The following is a 25,329-nucleotide window of genomic DNA, read 5'->3' as shown; positions in this document are numbered from 1 at the left end:
GTTTGAGGATACCTTACTTCATATATACTGTTAATTCATTCATATTGAATTTTTACTCACCCTTGAACAAAGCTTATCTAACATATATTTTCTCTGTAAGATCCATCATAGTAGACATGACTTGGGAAAACCAGGCAGCACTGTGGCACTACACAAGGGGCCACTTTAAACAGCCCAGTGCATACTCCTCTCATTGACAACAGCCTTCTACATCCTTCTACCTACTGTGGTGACAAATAGGCAGTCAGTATGAAAACCTTAAAATCTTCATACATAGTTAGCCTCCTACTTCTAAGAATTCATCTTATTTTATTTATTTTGAGAGAGTTTGAGACAGAGAGAGAGGGAGAGAGAGAATGCATATGTGAGCAGGGGAGAGGGGCAGAGGGAAAGGGAGAGAGAATCTTAAGCAGACTCCACACCCGGTGTGGAGCCTGACATGGGGCTCCATCTCACAATCGTTGGATCATAACCTGAGCTGAAATCATGAGTCAGACGCTCAACCAACCGAACCACCTAGGCGCCCCTAGGAATTCATCTTACATGAGTGATCTGAAGTGTACGTAAAGTTAAGAGTACAAGGAGGTTACGGCAGCATTATTTTAAGGGAGAGACATCCTGAATACCAAATAACAGAGGACTGGTTAAGTAAATTTATATGTTCATACAAGTGAATACTATTCAGCTCCCGAAGATGCTGCAGAGGACTGTACAATGACAGGGGAAAAGGTACGTAAAAAGTGGAAAAAAGCAGACTACATAAGAGTGTCAATCATACTGATACCAGTTTTGTCAAAAATACTACTACTCTGTGTATTCATTTTAAGTATATGTAAAAGTGCATATAAATGTAATTTGATCTATTTTTGTACTTTTCTATACTTTATGTTTCTCTAATTTAATAATTAGGAAAACGGGGATGCTGTTTAATAAAACAGCCTTAAAAAAAAGACAAAACACTTTTTATCTTGCGAGCCACTCTGAGTCAAGCCAATTTCTTCGGCAAAGCCCATATGGACGTGTTGTTCATTTAGGAACAAGACAATCATTCCTAACCCCTAGTTCTCTGGCAGTGGGTGGGAGGGTGGTATAGAGGGAATTCACAGTGTCTTCAACATTCTGAAGGCAGTGGGGCTCATCCCACCAGACTACAGCTCACCCCTATAAAGGAGAGGACCCAGAACCCTTCCCAGTTCAAAGGGTCTTCACCTTGTTCTCCTGAAATATTTTCCCAAGTTACTCCCTACATCTAGTGATTCTCCCACCAGGCATTATTTGGATTCTAAAACAATACCTCAAAAATAATAATAGTGAAACTTTCAGATGCTTGATCAGTCTAGCATTATAGGAAAATTCTTAAGACTCAGAGATACCTGACATTAATCCTGGCATTGTTAGAAAATGCACTATTTTCTTAACTGTTGAACTGAACCATGTCTTTTCACAGTGCAGTAACATTAAGAGAAAAAATATCCCCAACTCTTCTAATAATTATATATTATTTCCAATCTAGGTGACATTATACCTTTATTAGTGGTTCATTTCTGTTTAACATCTACAAAGGCTTCTCCATACAGGATTCATAATCAATTATGAGCATGTTGGGACCAATGATAAAATTTACTAAAATATCCCCAAGTCTTAAAATTCTTCAAATTACTTACCATGAAACAAAACAAAGCACATCCAAATTTGAATTTTGAGAAGCAGAGCAAAGAGTAAAAAACGTTATTTTTGATTTATTTCTGACAGTATGTCAGCAAGCAGCATGAAAACAGATTTAGAGAGTTCCATTAGGGATGCGTGGAAAAGGGGTAGCTCTCAGAAACACTGGTCTTGGGTAAGATACAGAACCGACGGCCTTCCCAGGACCCAGCTCTTACTGCGTAGTACTGGCCGGCCAATAAAATGGAACAAGTGCATGTTGGACAAGGACAGCAAGACATTTTTGGAAATGTGGATCAACTGGACATCAGAGAAAGAAATGCAACACAATAGGAAAAGCACTTGGAGGAAACAAAGAGAAATGAGAACAAGGCAGCGAGCTTTCCATTTCCAGCTTATACACGGTGTTCCCCTGCACAGGGCTGAAACCAGGTGACAGGTTACAAATTCATAAGCACAGAATCATTTTTATCCTTCTCAGACTAGACTACCAGGCAGCCTATCGCCATAAAGAATGGCTGCCTGGACTTACTCTTTCCAACTTTTAGATTTGTTTTCAAAGAGGCCTGTAAGAACAGGGATGGGGGAGTTATTTCAAAAATAATGCTCGTGTTGTGTCAAGTATTGGGGATTACATTTGAAAATCAATCTCTACAAGAGTTCTATTACCCACCAAAAATAAATATTCCCCTGCAGATAAGGTATTTCAGCAAATACAAGTGGTCTGTAATAAAATGAGTTTTGCTTCATGCCTCTGATATAAACATGTGAATAAGTGAAGAAGAGGATATTGTGGTTTGTTTTTAAATATATTCTAAATGTATGATGATCAACAATATGTACGTGAGGCATTTAGCACATATTAATATCAGCACATATTTATTACAAGTGAAGGCATTTGCATGCCAAAAGGCATTTGATACTGAAAATATGGCATGCATTTTTATTTCTCTAGCCTCAAATTCTAAACAATTTTGAATCACATACCACAGAGCTAAAATAGCTGGGCTCTTTTCAAATTTATACCAAATGATATTCTGTGGTTCTTGCAGATATGAATTTAATCCTCCCTCGATTAAGTTGTGTTTTCTTGGTTGTCTGAACAGAGAATCACTGCAAACTACTGAATTGTTTACCATTTCATCAACTTCAAAACAACCCATACAGTAACACTGGTGTTAATGGATCTGTTTCAGATACCTCCCATCCCAAAGATGAACATTTACTTCCTCTTGTTTCAATAATTATAAACCTAAGCCTCAGAAATGATAATGGAATTGAACGTTAAAAAAAAAAAAAAGTCAACACATGGGCTCTGTGCTGACAGCTCAGAGCCTGGAGCCTGCTTCAGATTCTGTGTCTCCTGCGCTCTCTGCCCCTTGCCTGCTTGTGCTGTATCTCAGTCTCTCTCTCTCTCAAAAATAAGTAAATAAACATTAAAATTTTTTTTAAAAGTCCACACAAATGAAAGTTTTCCTTGTGCTTTAGGAATATTTGCCAAGTACTCACACATATATTATCTCCGCTGATATTGAAAGCCAATGCTTTGGGGTGTTATTTTCATGTCTACTTTACAGACAAGGTTAACAGAAGTTTAAAGAGTATTATCCTAATAGTAATAATTATATGAAAAGGTGCTCAACCTCATTAGCCATGAGAGAAAGGCATTAGACCACAGTGAAAACTACCATACATCTATTGGAACGACTAAAGTCGCAAAGGCTTGACTGCACCAAGGGTGGGGAAAGGTGTGGAGACACCCTGGGACTGCCATAAATGGCTCCCAGAGTGTAAAGGTGGCACATCTGGAGAGCTGCTTGGCAGTATCCGTTCAAGCTGAAGACACGCATATGTTATAACCCAGAAATCCTAGTTCCAAAAATATATCCCACAGAAATGTGCTCCGGAGGACATGTATGAGAATGTTCACAGCAACGTAGCAGTCAAAACTGTGAATAACATAAATGCCTATCAACAGAAAAGGATGAAAACTTCTGGCAGAGTCACACAGTAGGACAGCATACGGCAGGAAGAATGAGTGAACCACTGCTACATAAAATGTAGATGAATCTTACAAATAAAAGTTAAGTGAAAGATGGCAAACACAAAAGAATGTACACCGAATGACCCTACTTATGTTAAAGCAAAACAAAATCTACGACATTAGAAGTTGGGATAGCTGTGTTACCTTCAGGGGAAAGCAGGGTAGAAGTATGGCGTGGGGGTACTTCACTGGCTTCTGAGATGGGGTACCCATTCTGAGATGGCGTACTGGTCTGTTCAGGCTGTCTAACAAATTACCATAGACTGACTGATGCGACAACAAACATTCCTTTTCACAATTCTAGAGGCCAAAGTCCAAGGTGAAGGCACTGGCAGCTTCAGGGTCTCACGAGAGCCCACTTCCTGGTACAGAAATGGCCATGATTTAGATCTGTCCTCCTATGGAGGAAGGAGTGAGCGACCTCTCTGGGGTCTCCTTTACCAGGGTACTAATCCCATTCATGAGGCTCCACCCTCATGACCTAATTACCTCCCAAAGGCCCACCCCCTAATATCACCAGATTGGGGGTTAGGATTTCAACATATGAATTTGGGGGGACATGAAACATTCAGTCCCTAACACTGGTCATGTTCTATTTTATGATCTGGCTGCCAGTATGTTCACCTCGTGGTAACTCATCAAGCTATATACTTACGATTTACATACTGTTCTATATGAAGTTTATACTTCAATGAAAATTTATTAAAAATTTTAAATAACACTATCATATGAAATTATTCCTCCTTTAAATGGGAAATGTGTATGTATAATCTCAGTTAATGTAATAAGCGATTCTCTGATTATATGTCCTTACCACAAAAAATAAATTACAGTTATGAAACATGATAGAGGTGTTAGCTAATGCTACAGTGGTAATCATACTGTGCCATATAGATATATCAAATAAACACATTATATATCTTAAACTTACATGTTACATGTCAGTTATATCTGAATTTAAAAAACTTCAAGAAATTTAAGCTCTAAATACTTGAATAAATAAATAAAGCAAGCAAGCAACCCGCAGAGGTAATAAGTATTGTTATAATTTCACTTTATAAAAGAGCAAACTGAGATATGTACAAGTTAAATAACGTGCTCAAGCTCCCACAACCAATAAGCAGTAAAGATGGGACGTGGGACAGGAACCTGGGCAGTCTGGTACAAGAATCCCACTAAGAATCCTTCCATTCCTTTTTGAACTGGTACTTGGTGCTTATGTAGCACATTTCTTCCTGGATTTTTTTTTTTTTTTAGTGTTTGTTTATTTATTTTGAGAGACAGAGACAGAGAGAGAGAAAGCGTGCACATGTGCACACATGAGCAGGGGGAGGGGCAGTGAAAGAGGGAGAGAGAGAACCCCAAGCAGGTTCCACACAGATGCGAGATCATGACCTGAGCAGAAATCAAGAGTTGGACACTTAACCAACCAAGCCACCTAGGCTCCCCCTTCCTGGATTTTTAAAGAACTTTGAAAAACACTGTTAATTATACTTGGAATCAAAAAAATAATTTTAAGAGAAATAAAAATTAAAAAACAAAGAGCTTTGAAAACACGACTCTAAGTTGGATCTAACCCAGGAAGCACAGGGACATATCAGGTGAGGAGGCTTCAGGAATGTCAATCCCACACTACTGCTTTTCAAAGTCAGTCCTCCAGAGCGCCACAGATTTGCTTAACTTTGGCCACAAGAGTTGGGGTGAGTGCTGAGATTCCGGTCAACTGTCTTTTCCTATTATTCATTGATGCAAGATGTTTTACATACTCCAGATGTCATTTGTACTCATTTTCTACACCTTTGGAATTCTAAGTTTAGAATTAGAAGTAAAAGCCAATGTATGACTCAGGAAAACGAAAGTTTAAGGATAACACAATCCTTGGAGGATTTTTCCCTCAAGTTTATTCAAATTCTTTATAACTTACCACAAACCCCTACTTCTACTTCCTATTTAATGTGATCTTTACTACTTAGGATTAAGAATCCTAGGGCTTACCATACTGGATGTTAAAAATGATGATCAGGTTATACCACCAACAGAACAAACTACATTGTTCTTCAACTCTCATCTCAAGCTCAACTAGAAAACTAGGGAATTATAAAATATTTAATGTGAATTCAGTTTTTTAAGCTATCTTGAAAAGACTCTTGTCTTAGTTTGGCAGACGAGCTCTGTTTCATATATATTACAAACAAATAAAGAACACATTAGTTATAAAGGCATTTGTGTTGGGTCCTGATGAATGTCAGCATTAGGGCTAATAGTCAGGCAAAATAAATTTAAGTTTCAGCTCTATGGCTGACATTATGTGTAGAAATATATGTCAACCCACAATATTGTTCTTGAATGATGACATTTATTACTTGATCAAAAGAATTAGCTTATACAGATGACAAACAACTAGTTGTTACTATCAGTTGATTCAAGTTTAGCAACAAAAGGCCTTTTTCAATTTTGAATTTCAGTGTCTTCAACTGACTAATCCTTACATCCAATGAGAAAATCAATACCTTTGTAATAATCAGCTTTGGGTTTTTGGGATTCTTTTCTTCTGGGCAGCTGAATGGGGTTCTACTTGAAATAATTACAGCCAGAACTGTAACCAGTTTCCTTGCAAAATCAAATCAATTCATCTATACTATTTTTTAGCCTCTGTTCTCTAAAATCTGTGAAACAATGCCAGGATTGAAAATACCCATTACATTTCTATGCTTTTTAACTGTCTTTGAAATTTCAAGATTTGGAAAATTTACAGTGAGATGGGCTGTGCATTCATTTTCCTGATATAGCATGAGAAAAATAAAATAACTCCCACATATCTTTCTCTACCCAAGATGACAGGCAATCTCAAAAAAGTTTAAATACTCCAAGCATTTGAAAATATTCCATAGGGCAAAGTCAAAAATTTTTTAAGAGACAGTTTTAAAAAATGGCTCTGCAAGTGATTTTTCCTTCTCCTCCTGCATTGTTACAAAATTAAAATTCCAGATCAGCTACTAAGAAAAGATATTCCAAAGAAAATGCAATGATTGTCCTGGTAGATTTACTCCCTCGATAGCACTCTATTATTCTTAGCACCGAATTTCAGTAGACACTAAAAGTTCTATTTTATTACAATTGCCCTGTTCTCTAAGTACATTGTGGTTCAAGCAGTTTAAAAAGCTGTGTGTGAGTTATGTCCACGGTATTTACAGATTTAAATTGATAAGAAAATCTCTGGAAGGAAAATGATGCTTCCATTAGAAAATAAGAATAAGAAGGGATAAATAAATTAGTAAGTAGGAAGCCACTGACAATATTCCTACCTAACCAACAGAAACAAGGTACTTATAGAAACAGAAAAACCAACCGCACACACATTCTTCATGGCTGGGCGACTTTGGATTTTGATGACTTTGTTATTCCTGGATAGCACTGGAAAACTGAAAATAAGTAGCTGATAATACCTTACCATTTATTTCATGAATCAGAAGGGAAAGACTTAGCAAAAACATAAGGTTAGCAACTATCTGAGTCATAATGAAAATAGAAGACAAAATTTTATAGTTGTGAACCAAAAGACTATTATTGGTACATTTATTTATGAGAAGTTTCCATATTAAGTTCAGACCACGTTTCTTAAAAAACAATATGGGGGCGCCTGGGTGGTTCAGTTGCTTGAGAGTCTGTCTCTTGATTTCACCTCTGGTCACAATCTCAGGGTTCATGGGTTTGAGCCCCACACTGGGTTATATGCACTGACTGGGAAGAGTCTGCTTGGGATTCTCCCTCTCTCTCCCTCTCCCTCTGCTCCGCCCACCCCCCCCCCCATGCTGTCTCTCTCAATATAAATAAACTTTAAAAATTAAAAAAAAATTAAAGCTGGTATCATTTTCATTTGTTGTTCTTAGTGATGGTTCAGACTTCCCATGTGTTCAGATACATTAAGAACCAACAGAGGGGTGCCTGAGTGCATCAGGATGTTAAGCATCCCACTCTTTGTTTTGGTCCAGAACATGATGTCACAGTTCATGGGTTTAACCCCATGTGAGGTTCTGCGCTGACGGTGCAAAGCCTATTTGGGGTTTTCTCTGCTTTCCCTCTCTCTCTGCTTCTCCCCTGCTCACTCACTCTCTCTCAAAATTAAATAATAAATGAACACTAAAAAAAAAAAACACGAAAAAGAACAGAATGTATCAGATACTCTAACAGTATAAACATAATGATTCTGAAAGTTTAAACTCAGAATTGTTAAGAGAATTAAATGGTATATATCAGACGTTCAAAACATGTTAGTTTTTTCCACGTAACAAACGTCCACCTAAACCTTGTTGTCATAAACTACTGAGTACCTACAGTTCCAACAAAGCATACTGGTATTTTAACTCAAAAAACGTTCACGGAATACCTACTATACACTAGCATGGGTGTGATAGCTATACTCTAGTTAAGGAAAGAGGGTCATAAAGCAACATTATATGCTACCTAGTACCTATGCTGTAAACTATACAACTATCAGCGATGAAAATTAAAAGCATACAGAAGAATGTGGGGTTATTATTTTCTAGTGATATACACTTCTATAATCCTATAATTTTCTTCTGTCTCCAATCGTGTGATAATACTTGCGGTATCTTTATGGAAGGAATCTGAGAATGAGTCCTGTAAGTCATGTGAAGAATGGGACTAATCGCTTCAGTATAAATTACTCAAATAATGTTTCACACCAACCGGTGTTTCCCTGTCTGGAGCACTACCCCCTTTTTTACTTCCTCCTATCTCCCAGGACTTTGGAAACACAGAAGCTGAAACTGGATCCTGGGAGTACTTATTAGCTTTTCACCTGAAACGAGTCGAATCATTGTGTATTACAATCAGATCTAAGGCAGGATTTGCATCTAGGGCTACAAAATAAATGTGTGGCTTATTATCCTTTAGCAGTAGGAAAGAGGTAGCTCTTGATGGTGAAAAATCAGAACATGACACGATCTGCCTACAACGACAGGTTACCTTAGGGTCGGCTGTGAGCAGTTTGAAGGCTTGATACACTTGAGCTTCCTTTACTCCACCACCAAGATCCAAAAAGTTGGCTGGCTTCCCACCATTCAAGAAGATGATGTCACAAGTAGCCATGGCAAGGCCAGCACCATTCACTGTGGAATGCAAATGGCACACACAACAAGATCAATTTGGCAACAGGAAAGGGTGCATGAACGGTTTCCCTCGCCCATACTGCCAGAGACAGACCCCTGTCACTACCAGGCCAATATGTCCTGCCTAGAATCCTGTTCAATCAGATAAATTCATAGACTTTTAGGATAAAGAGTCAGGAAATGTACAAACAAAACAATAAACAAAAAAAGACCTGGGGATACAAAGACAGGTTTATTAACAAGTTAAATCAATCTGGCAAACAGATAAAAGGGAAGAGTTTGCATAATTGATTAATTTGAGCTAGTAGTAGAAGAAGGAGTTTTGGGTTCTGGAAAAATACAGAACTCAAACGAACCTGGAAAGAGAGAAGAAAGGCTACAAGAAGTTGCTTGGGTCTATGAACTGCATTGTCTTTAATATCCTTTAAGAGACCTGAGTAAAAAAAAAAATGGAATTCATTTAATTTTTTGCTTGCTGAGAATATGCTTTGAATATGGCATCCCTCTAGGGTTGAACCACAGGGGTCCCAACTTCAATAGGACTCCATGCTTTTTTACACTCAGCTCAACCACGCATATTTATAGGTTATGTGGATAAACTCACAAAACAAATGAACAAATGACAGCATCAAAATAATACTCCTATCCCTCTGTTCCTTCTTCAAATTAATATGAGAAATGTTCACTAGCAACCTGATCATTAAAACTAGAACCAAAATGTGTTAACATCTTAGGAGGGTTTTTTTTAAGAAAACAAGTAAAAAGTTTTAACATTGCAATTCTTATTTTCCAGAGCTGAGTTTTAATTGTACTTCTTTCACTTCTTATGCTTAATTATATGAGATTACTTTCCTCAGATTAGAAAGGTGGAGGGGGGGGGAAAGAAGAAGAAAAGCAAACCTTCAGAACACAGCAGAAACTCACATGGTGAAATTATACCTCACTTTTTCTGACCCTTGAATTCCCCAGACATGCCTGTGAACTGTGACTAATTTAATTAAGTCTGGGGCAACTACAATAAAAATGGTTTATATAAGATCTTAAAACAATTTGAAATGTGTTAATCGTAGCTTTTGAGGCTGCTAACTTGGTCAGATCATGCATACTCCCACAGAGGCTACAAAGAATCTGTATTTAATTTGTTCTCAACACACCATTATATCATTCTCCTTTCTAAATGCCTACAAATATTGAGAGCGCATTAGCTTATCAAGATCAGAACAATGCGCGTGATCTGGTACATTACAGTTATTACTCCAATACAAAGCAAGTGCTTTTGGTATCACTTGTAATTAGATGTCATTTTCTATTGTACTGCACAGCAGACTACTGGATGAGGTCTGTTCAGATCTGAATATAATAATACTGTTGGCTTAATGAGCTACACATCTTTTTTATTTTAATTCCATTAAGATTAAGACCTCAGTTTCCAGGGCAATGAATTGGTTCTACCAGAAACACAGACGCGTTATAAATCTCAGTTCTATAAGCTGTGGACAATAACAGAAATTGTATTGCCTCTATAGATCCATTCTTATCTCAGCTGAATAAGCCATTTTGACAAATTTAGATGAGTATGATAGAATCAATTGTTTTATTAATAAACTGGATAATGGATTAAACATTTTATCATTTGGTGATCATAAAAGCCGAAACTGCAGTATAATGATTCAAGTGTATGTTCTCTTCCACTTCCTCGGAGAAACTGTATCTTAAACACAAATTTCCAGAATGGTTCCTAGCATATTAACACTGACTGGGGTAGTAAAGATTTCCATTTTTATGACACAAAATTTAACTGAGATGCTTTAACATAGTATTTCTCAACTGGAGTGATTTTGTTGACGAGAAGATATACGGCAGTGTTGGAAGACATTTTTGGCTATCACAATGTTTTTGGCTGTCAATGGCACCTAAAGGCCAGGGGGCACTGCTAAATATCTGACAATGTACAGGACCCCCACCCCAACCCCCAGAAAAGAATTATCTGACCCAAAATGTCAAAAGTGCCAGACTTGAGAAACCCCGCTTTAAACCAGTGATCATTGAGCAAAATGTATTGGGAAGAAACTCCAAATTGTTTCCTAAGACTTTGGGGCTACAAAAACAAACAAACAAACAAACAAACTAACTCCTATTTTTACTGGCTTTTAGGAAATAACAGTTCAGAAAGGTTCAGAAATCAGGAGTTCCTAAATTCCCCCCAAATCCACAAATCATTCTTTTGATAGAACTACTTTCTTACCAAAGCAGGCAATGTTCCCATCCAATCCTATATATTTTAGATCATATTTGGCAGCTTCATTTTCGATGGGTTCATTCTCTGATTTGTCATCCATAGCAAATATGTCCTTTTGTCGAAATTCTGCATTGTCATCAAAGTTTATTTTTGCATCAAAGCAGACAACTAAAGGGAACAAGGCACATACATGAATATCCCTTAAGAATCTACAAATTAGTTAGTTCCCCAGGCTAACACAGGAGAAAGAAAAATAAAATACTGTCATTTTTTCTCATGATACAGGCAGGAGAAGTGGTTATGGCTTTCTTGATCTTACACTTTAGGGCTACAAAGATGATTATGACAAAGACCCTGTTCTCAAGGGACTTACATTCTAATAAAGAACATAGTAATTTATACCTGTCGGTCTCTGTTTAATGAATTAGTAATATAAACTATGGTCACCCATTACAAGGTACAGACTGCCACAGTTACATACAGATTTGATAGGCCATTTTCATTACATTCATTTTTAGTATTTAACCACTAATCATCACCTTTACCTTCTATGCAAAGAGAACCTAGATTATAATGCTTAATCCCACTGTCCTTTGTCCTTCTGATGCTGTAAAGTGAAATCTTTATTTAATCAGTATCCTCACTAATATTTCTGAAAGATTTCTTGGAAAGAACACTTGGTGAAAATCCATATATTTTTTTTAAGTTTATTTACTTATTTTGAGAGAGAAATAGCACATGCGCACACATGAACAGGGAAGGGGCAGAGAAAGGAGAAGACAGAGAGAATCCCAAGCAGGCTCCTTGCTGTCAGTGTGGAGCCTGATGCCTGCCTGCTCAATCTCACACATGGGGAGATCATGACTTGAGCCAAAATCAAAAGTTAGATGCCGGGGTGCCTGGATGGCTCAGCTGGTTAAGTGGCTGACTTCTGCTCAGGTCATGATCTTATGGTTCGTGAGAAAAGCCTCGTGTCAGGCTCTGTACTGACAGCTTAGAGCCTGGAGCCTGCTTCAGATTCTGTGTGTGGGTGTCTTTCTCTCTGCCCCTCCCCTGCTTACTCTGTCTCTCAAAAAAAAAATGAATAAATGTTAAAAAAAAAAACTTAAGAAAAAAAAAGTTGAAATCTTCACCGATTGTGCCACCCAGGTGTCCTAGAACCAATAGTTTTTATTTGACCCTTAACTAACTCTATGACTTGATTAAAAAATAATCATAATAACCTACTTCCTCTCTGGGCCTCAGCTTTTTTATTCAGAAAATGGAAATAACAGTCCCTAAACTGCTGATATACCTCCTCCGGGGTCTGCTCAAACCAGGACCATCATCTTGATACGTGCAGGATATGATTCTTTTGATTCAAGTTATAAAACACTAAGACTGATCAGATATAACAGAAGGTGGCTAGGCATTATCAGCTCTACTGTTTCTACTCTGGTGCAGGTAGAAATCTCCAATTCTCTCAAGGCCAAGAGACTTGGACACAGTTGAAACTCACTGGATGATATGGATGGACCAAGAAAACAGCACTTTCAATGACTTACAGGATATCTCTATATGAACACTCAGGGAGAAGCGGCAGTGGGGAGGGATGGCATGCAGGTTTCCTGGGATCTGACCCCTTTTATTATATTTCTTAGGGCAGAAATTAGTTGTCTATGACGACATTCCATTGTAACCTTCTTTTACTTTACTTAAGATATTGGTAGGCGGGGATTTTTGACTCAGCCTTTAGAGAAATTACCCATTCTCCCCCAGCATAGCTGAAAGGCACCTACCTCTTCAAAGGGGAACAACCACCCTGCAATAATTCACTCCAAAGCTATGACCATAGACTGTTATTCCCAGTTGCTTACAAGAAAATGTTGCTACATTACAACATCCTAGAGTTACAGATCCTACATAGAGGTTTTTTACAAGGGTCTCTCTACCACAAAAATCAAGTACTTTGATACAAGTCTATGCAGAACTGGCATATTAACATCTAAGAATACTTGGCATAAATAAAAGCTCAAACCACAAATTATTTAAAGTAGCACTGACTGTCAAGAAAGAATCTTATGTAGAAGTTAATGTCTGCCAGAATCCTTAGTCTTGCCACAAAATGTCCAACCACTTTACCCACACACTGTGAATACACGGAGCAAATGAGTAATTACTGTCCAGAATACTGCAATCTTAATGATGGAATCCTACAATTACCAAAGGAATTGGCCAACGTTCTCTGCCTGCTGCAATGGCATTTTGTCAGCAGTTAATGACTGGTATAATAATCAATAGGAAAGCAACTTCATTCTTGGCTTTCCACTAGGTTATAAATACATTTTAATTAATGTATTAGTAATTTTAGCTCCTCAATTACTCATTGGCACGACTATTTGTAACTGACACCTTCAAAATGAGTGGACAAAGGCTATAAAATTGACTTCCTAACTGAAGAGTTTCAAATAAAAGACTTCTCGGTCAAAATCAATAAACTAGTAAATCAACATAGGTCCAGGCTGATCTTTGCCCCTTACAAAGGCTACAATTCCAAGCTACTTCACGGAACATAATTAATGGATATGTATGCAAAGTTCAGAAGGCAGTCCCACCTAAACTCTGCAAAACCAGATTTTCAAAAAATGCTCCTTCCCAGGGGTACGTTGGATACACCAAGTCCAGAAATGAGTTCATTATTTGGAGACCACCCCACAAAAACTTTAAACTAGAGCTTGAAAATGGTGATTGTGGGATAAAAGGGGTACCTACAGGAAGAAATAAAGGTGTACATACAGGTATCATACTTGTGGGATAAATGGCCTATCTATAGTGGCCATTTGTTCCCACTCTGTAGAGAAAACCAAGGACACACCTAGGTCAATGTATGTTACATTCAAGTGCTTTAGCAAGTGAGAAATACCACATAAATAGGAAGGAAGGAAGGTGACTCGGGAGTTAAAAAGGGTGATCCGAAACTGAACTGTCACCCTAAAAGCCTTAATCTTTTTCTGTAGGTGGAGGGCAGGGAGAAAAAAAGCACTTTAAGGAGCTAGACTCTTTGAGACACATAGTTGTTATATCTGCTTATTATTTTAAAAGTGGTCACAGGGCGCCTGGGTGGCTCGGTCGGTTAAGCGTCCGACTTCAGCTCAGGTCATGATCTCACGGTCCGTGGGTTCGAGCCCCGCGTCGGGCTCTGTGCCGACAGCTCAGAGCCTGGAGCCTGTTTCCGAGTCTGTGTCTCCCTCTCTCTGTGACCCTCCCCCATTCATGCTCTGTCTCTCTCTGGCTCAAAAATAAATAAACGTTAAAAAAAATTTTTTTTAAAGTGGTCACAAACATACAAAGGGCTTTCCTGCCTCACTATCCCAGTTCATAATGCCGTATAGCCTGGACATTTTTCCATGAACTTCACCACTTAGTGAACTCTGGCATCACACACACCGGACACTTCCTAGTCAGACACTTCCAACATCACCCACTCTTAAGCCCAGTGGCCTTGTCTGTAAAACGGGGACCAGAGTATTTTCGACTGCATGGTGTTGGTGCAAGCAGAGACTCTGTGCAAAGCACTTACACAAGACAGCTGGCACTCACTCATTATTATTATTATCACTACAGCCATACTCCACCCGCACAGTTTTTTTTTTTAATATGAAATTTATTGTCAAATTGGTTTCCATACAACATCCAGTGCTCATCCCAACAGGCACCCTCCTCAATACCCATCACCCACTTTCCTCTCCCTCCCATGCCCCACCAACCCTCAGTTTATTCTCACTTTTTAAGACCCTCTTATGGTTTGCCTCCTTCCCTCTCTAACTTTTTTTCCTTCCCCTCCCCCATGGGTTTCTGTTAAGTTTCTCAGGATCCACATAAGAGTGAAAACGTATGGGATCTGTCCTTCTCTGTATGACTTATTTCACTTAGCATCACACTCTCCAGTTCCACCCACGTTGCTACAAAGGGCCATATTTCATTCTTTCTCATGGCCACGTAGTACTCCATTGTGTATATAAACCACATCTTCTTTATCCATTCATCAGTTGATGGACATGTAGGCTCTTTCCATATCTGGCTATTGTTAAAAGCGCTGTTATGTACATTGGGGTACATGTGCCCTATGCATTAGCACTCCTGTATCTCTTGAATAAATTCCTAGTAGTGCTATTGCTGGGTCATAGGGTAGTTCTATTTTTAATTTTTTGAGGAACCTCCACACTGTTTTCCAGAGTGGCTGCGCCAGTTTGCATTCCCACCAATAGTGCAAGAGGGTTCCCATTTCTCCACATCCTCGCCAGCATCTGTTGTTTCCTGAGTTGTTCATTTTAGCCACTCTGGTGTCTGGTGCTATCTCATTGTGGTTTTGATTTGTATTTCCCTGATGAGGAGCAACGTTGAGCATCTTTTCATGTGTCTGTTGGCCATCTGGATGTCTTCTTTAGAGAAGGGTCTATTCATGTCTTCTGCCCATTTCTTCACTGGATTATTTGTTTTTTGAGTGTGGAGTTTGGCGAGTTCTTTATAGATTTTGGATACTAGCCCCTTGTCTGATATGTCATTTGCAAATATCTTCTCCCATTCTGTCAGTTGCCTTTTAGTTTTCTTGATTGTTTCCTTTGCAGTGCAGAAGCTTTTTATCTTCATGAGGTCCCAACAGTTCATTTTTGCTTTTAATTCCCTTGCCTTTGGATGCACTGTTTTCTTACACTCAGCCTCACAATGCTGCAGCCCAGGCTAGATTCTCCCCTCTTCCTGTCCCTAGAAATGACTTGTAACTTGGTCCCCTTTCCCGATAACCCTAGACTTCTATTTACAATGAACTGAAACTAAAGCCTACTGGAGTTTACAGATGTACAAGTTGCCTATGATTTTCAGTGAAATGCCATATTCAGAAAACATAAGAATGTCCCACAGGAAAGATTTTAATGGTTGGCCTTTCCGGCTCTGTAACTGATGGGAGAAGGAGATTATTGTCTAAAGGCAGAGATGCCTTTGGTGACCCTCAAATCACACACCACACCTTTGCAGAAGGCCAGTGTGGCCAAAGATTGGTATGAAATAGCCCCAAATGAGAATCTAAGTCAGGGGATGGCAAAGGATAGCTGTTGGGACTGGAATGCAGCCACACCCATTCGTTTACATATTTCAGTAGCTGCTGTCCCCAGACAATAGCAGAGCAGACTCCATACAACAGAGGCTCTCAGGCCCTTTACAGAAAAAGGTTGCCGATCACCAAGCACCACGTCACACTTCTCCTGCTGCTATAGCCTCAGGTACCAAACTTATTACAGTGAAAGAGAAACTCAGAAAAGTGCAGCTGGCATGAAAACAAAAAAGCATAATGGGAAAAATAAACAAAAACTTGCAGCTTGCACAAAAGGTGTGGATTAATTCCTGAATATTGATGGACTCTGACATGCTTGTTTCCTTCTGTAAGACTGTCCAAGTACACTTTTAGAATGAGCATGTTAAAAATGGATTGATGTCTATGTGAATGGCAGGGCAATAAAATAAACCTGCTTACTCAAACCTTAACTTTTTCATTTATTATAACAACAAACTATGGTAAGATGTATGTTTGGAGGTACTGATCTTGGTTCGACATAAGATTTTGAGTGTCACATTAATGAAACCTCAATTCCATAGAAAATTCATCCTGAACAAAGGCCATTCTGTGTACAAAGTGGGTGAAAAAACATACCTATTAATATTTATAAAACAATTTTCACCATCAAAAGCACATTGTTACATGCTTGATAGATTAAACAAATGAATTTTCCTTCTGAACAAATATCAAAGAAAGCTGCGGTACTTAGATTCATAGGGCGTTGTGGTTTTTTTGTTTAGCGGTGTGAGATTCTGTGAGTTGCCAATTCACCAACCTAGATGAAGAATCTGACTGGCGGTTAGCAGCCTCTGACCCTAGAGTTTCAACAGAAGAATGTGCTATAGAATTAAACAAAAGAAAACTACATTTCAGAGGGGAATTCGCATATGAAAGGAACATAAAAACAGCAGGAAATGAGACTGTCATAATTAGTTTGAAAAATAATCTGTCTGCAAGCACTGCACTGTATTTGATTTGTGTTAAGTAACCACAATGGGCTACTGAAATGCACCTTGCCAAGATGGCCTTAAAATGCTGATACTTTAAAATTGGTCCCACTTTCCATTAAATAGCGATGTTCCAAGAGTTGTACACTTTTTAGAACTTTTCTGGAGTTGCTGTGAAAGAGAAAATAGATACGAGGCAGGAGGGGGATTTGGGTGAAGGTAGAGAACTGGAAATGTTCTTGAAAATAGAGTCTTATGTATAAAGAGAAAAACAGAGACAAACACCCACCAACAACATGGGCACTTGCTAACATGAAGCAACAGGGTAGCTATTTAGGGAAATTCATTTGAAGCAAGAAAGGGATTTGATGTGCAAATTAACTTTGGATCACTCACCCCTAGCTCTCATGGAGTCTTGGCCAGGTAGTCAGGGTTTCAAATTGGGTTTCATCCCTTTAGCGTGGTGAATGGATTTGGGCTCCAAATGATGAAAATGCCTTGGAGGAGGAATTCTCAGGACTCCCTGGTAGGTGAGGGGAGATCATTTTCTGTGCTGTGTATCGCACAATGTCTCTGGCCTCCACACACAAGAGGCATGTAGCATCCTACACTCGCAGTTGTAATAAACAAAAACGGTGCTAACTAGATTCACGGTGGTGATCACATGGAGTCATTGTGTTGTACACCTGAAACTAATACAATGTCACATGTCGGTTATATCTCAATTAAAAAGTCTCTAGGTATTGGCAAACATCTCCTGAGGGGACAATATGCTCATTCTCCTCACTGAAAAACATGAAAGTCACCAAACAAAGAAGTTTGTGTACAGCCAGATCTGCCTGAAAGTGGGAAGAAATGAAATAGAACATAAAATCCCACAGGAGCTTGCAAAATAGATGGAATGAATGCATGGACAGGTAGATAAATAACAATAAAGAAAACCTTGCTTCTAACTTGGCCACATATTTAATGAATTAATTCTGGCAATTCAACTGGACAAGCAAGGAAAATAGTTAATTTCTCTTCGAATATTTAATTAACAGTTTACTTTCATGTCAATAAAAATTAGGCCAATTTGGTAGACACGTTGTGACTCAATGTCCCTTTCTGCATTGAGAAAATGCCTTTCTCCTATACATGTGCTTCCAGCTCAGTGATTGGTCTACATACGGATATGTGACCCACGCGGGGCCAATTGGAATAACTGGAAAAGACTGCTATGGTTCCTGGGGGAGAATGATGGAAACTGGGAGCTATCTTGGCTGTTACTTCAGAAAGCTCGGCTGACAAGCCAATTCTGAGGCAAGCTGGGCTGGAAGATCAGAGAATCCCTACTTCCCTTCATGCCCTAAACCAGTCCACTCTGTAGACTTCCCTGTTATATGAGGAAAATAGGTATCCTTCTCTGACCTGGAAGCTTTTTAACAAAAACTAGATTGATACAGGTTTCTGTCACTAACAACCATTATAATCCTAGCTAACAGTCACTAAATTACATTACAGTCAATGATGCCAAATTATATTCTTTGACTCAAATTTTTAATCACATTGGAAAAAACAATTCTTGGACTACAGTTTTTCCCCCACATTAAACATTTCCCATAGGTGACCTAGCAGCATAGATGTTATCAAGATCACCGTTGTTCATTCAACCGGGTATCATCTGCTGTGCAAATATATGACCAATCATCTGGACGTTTAAAAAATGGTCCTCATTAACTAATGGAAGATGGAAGAAATTGTCTTACAAAGAAGCTCTGCAATGAATAAGCTTAAAGTAAAAATGTCTGGTGTGATGCCAAGCTCCTTAAACTTCTAAATTAAGAGTCATTATTAAATCACAATTTTAATGTGAAATGTTATAGGCTCTGCTATTACTGATCTAAATGGAAAAAATTAAATATTCACATTATAAATATTAAGGTTATTAATACTTCTAGGATATAAATGATTTTTTTTACAGCTCCTAAATAAAGGATTGCTTTAGGGGATTGTGACAATGATGAAGATCAATTTGTACGTTTGGTCATTAATCACCATTTCCTAATTGGGTTTAATTTGACTACTGCTCATTAGAGTTATAAACCAACATACTCATTTAATTGTGATTATAATTCAATAGCTGAACTTTTATGGTACAATGAACAAATTAATAGCTAAAGATAATTCTGCTCTTAAAAATATCACATAAGACTTATGCTTTAATGAGCTGTATACACGGAATATATTTTATGATGATTCCTTTAAAAAAGTTCAAGAATTTCCTTTCTCTTGATAGTTAAAAAATAAAAACTTCCAATTTCCTGAGGTTTTACAAATACACGCTAGGGAAAATTTCTTGTACCCTTATAACCCGTGACTGACAACTTACCAAAGAGTTGAATGAAAGTAGTTGAATGAATGATTTTTATCCAACTCCTTGGCTGAATTTCCATTTTTTTAAAAATATGAAATAACCAGGCTGCTTACGCATACTAGTTTGAAAAGCAAGCCATGACCTTTAAGAACTTCTATTGAACTTCCTTCTCTTTTGTTTCTGGGATGTAATTAATAGCCACTCAAGGCAGCACGAATTTTGACTAACATTCCCAAACTGGAGACGACATCCAGATCACTCTGATAAAAGTAAATTAACAGTTTAAAGGGAAAGAAGGTAGAAAAGAAGGCAGTCTGGTATGTAGAAACCAACATGTACACTATCCTGAGAGAGACATGGGTTCAAATCCCAGCTTCAGTAACTGGATGTCTACGGTGGAGTCACACTAATTTTCAATCCTCTGTAAAATGGGGATAATAACTCCTCTTATTTTTCCGGGTTGCTGTAAGTAATAAAAAAGAATGTATGTAAAAGTCTATCACAGTACACTATGTCATGTGAGTTCAAAACTGAATCTTCTTCCATTCACTTCCTCTCTACCTAAAATACTGATGATTTTATAGTCAGACAGAATTTTTAAAATATTTACAAATAAAGGTAGTTTGCTTACAAATGACCCATCAAATAAAAATCTGGTGGGTCACATGTGTAAAACATGGAATATATTTTTAATGGCTTCCTAAACATTAGCTATTTGTCTATCCTAACTTGAAATCCTTACAACAAGAAAAAAAAAAGAAAAAAATAGGTAAAAAGATGAAATCCATACCTTTTCTGATTACTTTTTTTATAGCTATCATTTAATTTAACTATTTGTCAATGAAAATGGAGAATTTATTAGAAGAATACAGAAGCCTCCACCAGAAATACCAAAAGACTCATGGAGGGAATTGAGGGCTATTTTGTATTAGTTCAAGTGCAGTTGGTGACAATTAAATTTTTAAACAAATCCTAATCTTTGTATGATGTTTTACTTTCAATGTCTATTATTTGTTTGACTTTCAAAAGGATAAGAAATAATAAAATCATAATAGCGAATGCTTTTGTACCTCTTACCATATGCTATGCTTTGTTCTGAGAACATTACCATCATAACAACCTTCTAAGGTAGGTATTAATATTATTGTCCCCATTTTGTATTTTTTAAAACATTCTGGCATAATTAACATCCAATGTTATATTCGTTTCAGGTGTATGATACAGTGACTCAATAATTCTACACATTACTCAGTGCTCATCACAATGAGTATCTTAATCTCCTTCACCTATTACACCCACACCTACCTCCCTTCTGGCAACCACCAGTTTCTTCCCTGCATTTAAGAGTGTGTTTTTTTGTTTGTCCCTTTTTAAAAAATTTTTTTTTCAACGTTTTTTATTTATTTTTGGGACAGAGAGAGACAGAGCATGAACGGGGGAGGGGCAGAGAGAGGGAGACACAGAATTGGAAACAGGCTCCAGGCTCCGAGCCATCAGCCCAGAGCCTGACGCGGGGCTCGAACTCACGGACCGCGAGATCGTGACCTGGCTGAAGTCGAACGCTTAACTGACTGCGCCACCCAGGCGCCCCTGTTTGTCCCTTTTTTGTTGTTCATTTGTTTTCTTTCTTAAATTCCACATGTGAATGAAATCTTAAGGTTTGTCTTTCTCTGACTTAATTCAACTTAGCATTATATCTTCTAGATCCATCCATGTTGCAAATGGCAAGATTCCATTCATTTTTATGGCTCAGTAATATTCCACTGTATGTATATACATACATATGTATATATAAGTGTATATATATTTATATGTATGTGTGTATATATACACAGGTGTGTATACATACATAGGTGTATACACCTATGTATATATACACACATACATACACACACCACATATGCATACACACACTTCTTTATCCACTTATCTATAGATGGACATTGGAGTTGTTTCCATATCTTGACTATTGTAAATAATGCTACAATAAACACAGGGGTGCATATATACTGAATTTGTGTTTTCGTTTTCTTTCGGTAAATAAATATCCAGTAGTAATTCTATTTTTAAATTTTTGAAGAATCTCCACATTGTTTTCCATGGTGGGTACACCACTTTGCATTCCCACCAACAGTGCACAAGGGTTCCTTTTTCCCCCTATCCTCACATACACTTGTTTCTTACGTTTTCTATTTTAGCCATTCTGAACGGTGTGAAGTGATCTCACTGTGGTTCTGATTTTTTTCCCTGATGATGAGCGGTGTTAAGCGTCTTTTCATGTGTCTATTGGTCATCTGTATGCCTTCTGTGGAGAAATGTCTGTTCATGTCTTCTGCCATTTTTAATTGGCTTAGGTTTTTTGGTGTTGAATTGTGTAAGTGCTTTATATATTTTGGATATTAACCCCTCATCAGATATATCATTTGCAAATATCTACTCCCATTCAATAGGGAGTACTCCTAATTCAATACTCCCATTGTCTTTTTGTTTTGTTGATGATTTCCTTTGCTGTGTAAAAGCTTTTTATTTTGATGTAACCCCAGTAGTTTATTTTGCTTTTGTTTCTCTTGCCTCAGGAGACATATCTAGTAAAATATTGTTACAGCCAATGTCAGAAAAATTACTGCCTGTACTTTCTTCTAGGATTTTTTTTTATGATTTCAGGTCTTAACATTTAGATTTTTAATCCACTTCAAGCTTGTTTTTGTGTGTGGTGTAAGAAAGTTGGTCCAGTTTCATTCTTTTGCATGTAGTTGTCTGGTTTCCCCAACACCATTTTTTAAGAAACTTTTTCCCATTTCATATTGTCTCCTTTGTCGTAATGTCTCTATTTTTGTACCAGTACCATACTTTTTTGATCAATATAGCTTTGTAGTATATCTTGAAAACTGGGATTGTGGGGCGCCTGGGTGGCTCAGTCGGTTGGGAGTCCGACTTCGGCTCAGGTCACCATCTCGCGGTCTGTGAGTTCAAGCCCCGCGTCGGGCTCTGGGCTGATGGCTCGGAGCCTGGAGCCTGCTTCCGATTCTGTGTCTCCCTCTCTCTCTGCCCCTCCCCCGTTCATGCTCTGTCTCTCTCTGTCTCAAAAATAAATAAAACGTTAAAAAAAAAATTTTTTTTTAAAAAAGAAAACCGGGATTGTGATACCTCCAGCTTGGTTGTTTTTCAAGACTGCTTTGGCTATTCAAGCTCTTTTGTGACTCCATACAAATGTTAGGATTACCTGATCTAATTCTGTGAAAAATGCTGTTGGTATTTTGATAGGGAGTGCATTAAATCTGTACATTGCTTTGTTCAGTATGGACATTTTAACAATATTTGTTGTCCCGATCATGAGCATGGAACATCTTTCATTTGTGTCATCTTCAATTTCTTTGACCAATGTTTTATAATTTTTGGAATACAGGACTTTCACATTGTTGGTTAAATTTATTCCTAGGTATTTTATTATTTTGGGTGCAACTGCAAATGGGATTGTTTTCTTAACTTCTCTGTCACTTCATTATTAGTGTACAGAAATGCAATGAATTTCTATATATTGATTTTGTATACTGTGGCTTTACTGAATTCATTTATCAGTTCTAGCAGCTTTTTAGTGGAGTCTTTCAGGTTTTCTATATATACAGTATCACGCTATATGCATACAGTGAAAGTTTTATTTTTTTCCTTTCCACTTTGAATTCCATTTATTTATTTATTATTCATTCATTCATTCATTCATTCATGTCTGATTGTTGTGGCTAGGACTTCCAGTACTATATTGAATAAAACTAGTGAGATTGGACATTCTTGTCTCTTTCCTGATCTTAGAGGGAAACCTCTTAATCTTTCACCATTAAGTATGCTGTTACCTGTGGGTTTTCATAGATGACCTTTATTAAGTTGAGATATGTTCCCTCTAAACCTACTTTGTTGAGAGTTTTTATCACAAATGGATATTGTACTTTATCATATGCTTTTCCTGCATCTATTGAAATGATCATACGGTTTTTATCTTTTCTCTTGTTGATGTGATGTATCATTCAGATTGATTTGCAAATACTGAACCACCTGGCATCCCAGGAATAAATCCCACTTGATCACAGTGAATGATCTTTTCAAAGTTTTGTTGAATTTGGTTTGCTAATATTTTGTTAAGGATTTTTGTATTTATGTTAATCAGAAATACTGGCCTATAGTTTTCTTTTTTTGTAGTATCTTTTTCTGGTTTTTGTATCAAGGTAATGCTGGCCTCACAGAATGGATTTGAAAGCTTTCCTTCCTCTTCTGTCTTTTGAAATATTTTGAGAAAAGTAAGTATTAACTCTTATTTAAATATTTAGTATAATTCACCTGTGAAGCCACCTGGTCCTGGAGTTTTGCTTGTTGGCAGTTTTTCCTGGACTATCTGAGAAGAGAAGCATCTATGAATGTGTGGTGCTCGTCCATTTTGTGTGTGACAGTGGATGCTTACACAAACACCAGTCACCTCATTTGACAACCACCCGATACGACAGTTACCATTTTTACCACTCTTTCGGAGTAACAAACAAAACAACAAACAAACTCCAAGGCTTAGCCCAGGTCTGTGGCCAGAACACGGCAGACCCAGAATTTGAACCCAGGCCCCTTTGTAAAACAGTGTACTGTCCACCTCGGCTTACTAGCTGGTTGTATTTGCACATAACAGATCACCTAATGTACCAACTCAGTGGCAAATCCCTCTTTACGAACTGCCCACAAAATGCTAGATACCATACAGACATTGGGAGTGAAATATGCTAAAAAAAAAAAAAAAAAAAAAGACAAGGTTCATGGAACTTACATATTGGTATCCATATCCTATCCACCTGATAGCCCAGCCTCTACCTTTAAACACACGCACATTCACAAGCTTTTGTTATCGAATTAAAAAGAGTTTACTGAACACTAGCTGTATATAAGGCACAGGGAAATGGTGATGGGTGCTGACATAGAACACAGTTCTTTATACTTTTTAATTACCTGATGGGTAGGAAAAAACCTTCCCTGCAAGGGAAGTTGGGGAAACATTTTCCCACCTGAATCAGAAGCTAAGTAACTAAGTAAGTTGGTAAGTAAGTAAGTAAGTAAGTAAGTTGGATCGTGGGCACTAGGGTCTCACTGTGATGATATAAATCCAGCAGGGGAGGACAAAGTGATTTTGTACAGATTTAGGCAAACTAAAAATCTTCAAGCATTTCTAGCTCCATAAAAAGCAGGTGCATTCATTACACCCCAATGGAGAGGATCCCATTTCTACCCAAATTTTTACCACACTATAAGCAAGAATGGCCCCGAAGAAACAAGGCGGTGCTGGTGGATGGATGTTTCCAAATAAAACAAGAAGGAGCTTCCCCTGAGGCCTGGCATCTGACTGCAAACAAACTCAAGTCCTGAAATGTTCAACCGTATCACGGAGCATTCGAAACCATGGCAGAAATTAAATTACTGAACAAAATGAACGCAAAGCTACTGCTACAGTCTTTTGTACAATTTAATTCATAGCTTGCATAAATGATTATACTCATTTGTTTCTTTGTTGTTGTTGTTGTTGTTGTTCTGGTTACCTTGTCCTTCTGGGGTTTCACCAAAGGGATTCACTTCCACCTGAGTGGCATCAATTTTCAGGAAGAGATTATACAGCTTCTTAATTTGGTCTGCAGCCTAAACAGGATCAAATACAATGAAATTACACCAAAGCAGTAAAAGAACATTTATTTTGCTGTATTTATGTAACCTTAAATATATTAAGTTATGTCTTTATGTTCAGTTCGGTTTTCTGAAGGGAAAAAGAGAAAAGCATTAAGTATTTTAATTTCCACTTCTATTCATTAGAAGGAATTGCTCAACTTTC

At 37.8% G+C, this 25,329-nt stretch overlaps 1 protein-coding gene across 3 annotated transcripts in view; it reads right to left on the bottom strand.

Annotated features, from left to right (window-relative positions):
• Window positions 1-25,329, bottom strand: part of SUCLG2 (succinate-CoA ligase GDP-forming subunit beta) — a 326,405-nt gene that overhangs the window by 155,080 nt on the left and 145,996 nt on the right. For all 3 annotated transcript variants that reach the window (XM_027039196.2, XM_027039197.2, XM_027039195.2), the window contains exons 7-9: window positions 25,043-25,139; window positions 11,087-11,248; window positions 8,699-8,841 (exon numbers count right to left, since the gene is read on the bottom strand). In XM_027039196.2, coding sequence (XP_026894997.1) covers window positions 8,699-8,841; window positions 11,087-11,248; window positions 25,043-25,139 — 402 coding nt within the window. The remainder of the gene's footprint in view (window positions 1-8,698; window positions 8,842-11,086; window positions 11,249-25,042; window positions 25,140-25,329) is intronic.

This window comes from Acinonyx jubatus, chromosome A2 (assembly GCF_027475565.1).
Source record: "Acinonyx jubatus isolate Ajub_Pintada_27869175 chromosome A2, VMU_Ajub_asm_v1.0, whole genome shotgun sequence".
In the NCBI taxonomy this organism is placed as follows: Eukaryota; Metazoa; Chordata; class Mammalia; order Carnivora; family Felidae; genus Acinonyx; species Acinonyx jubatus.
This window is presented reverse-complemented; position numbering and strand designations above follow the sequence as displayed.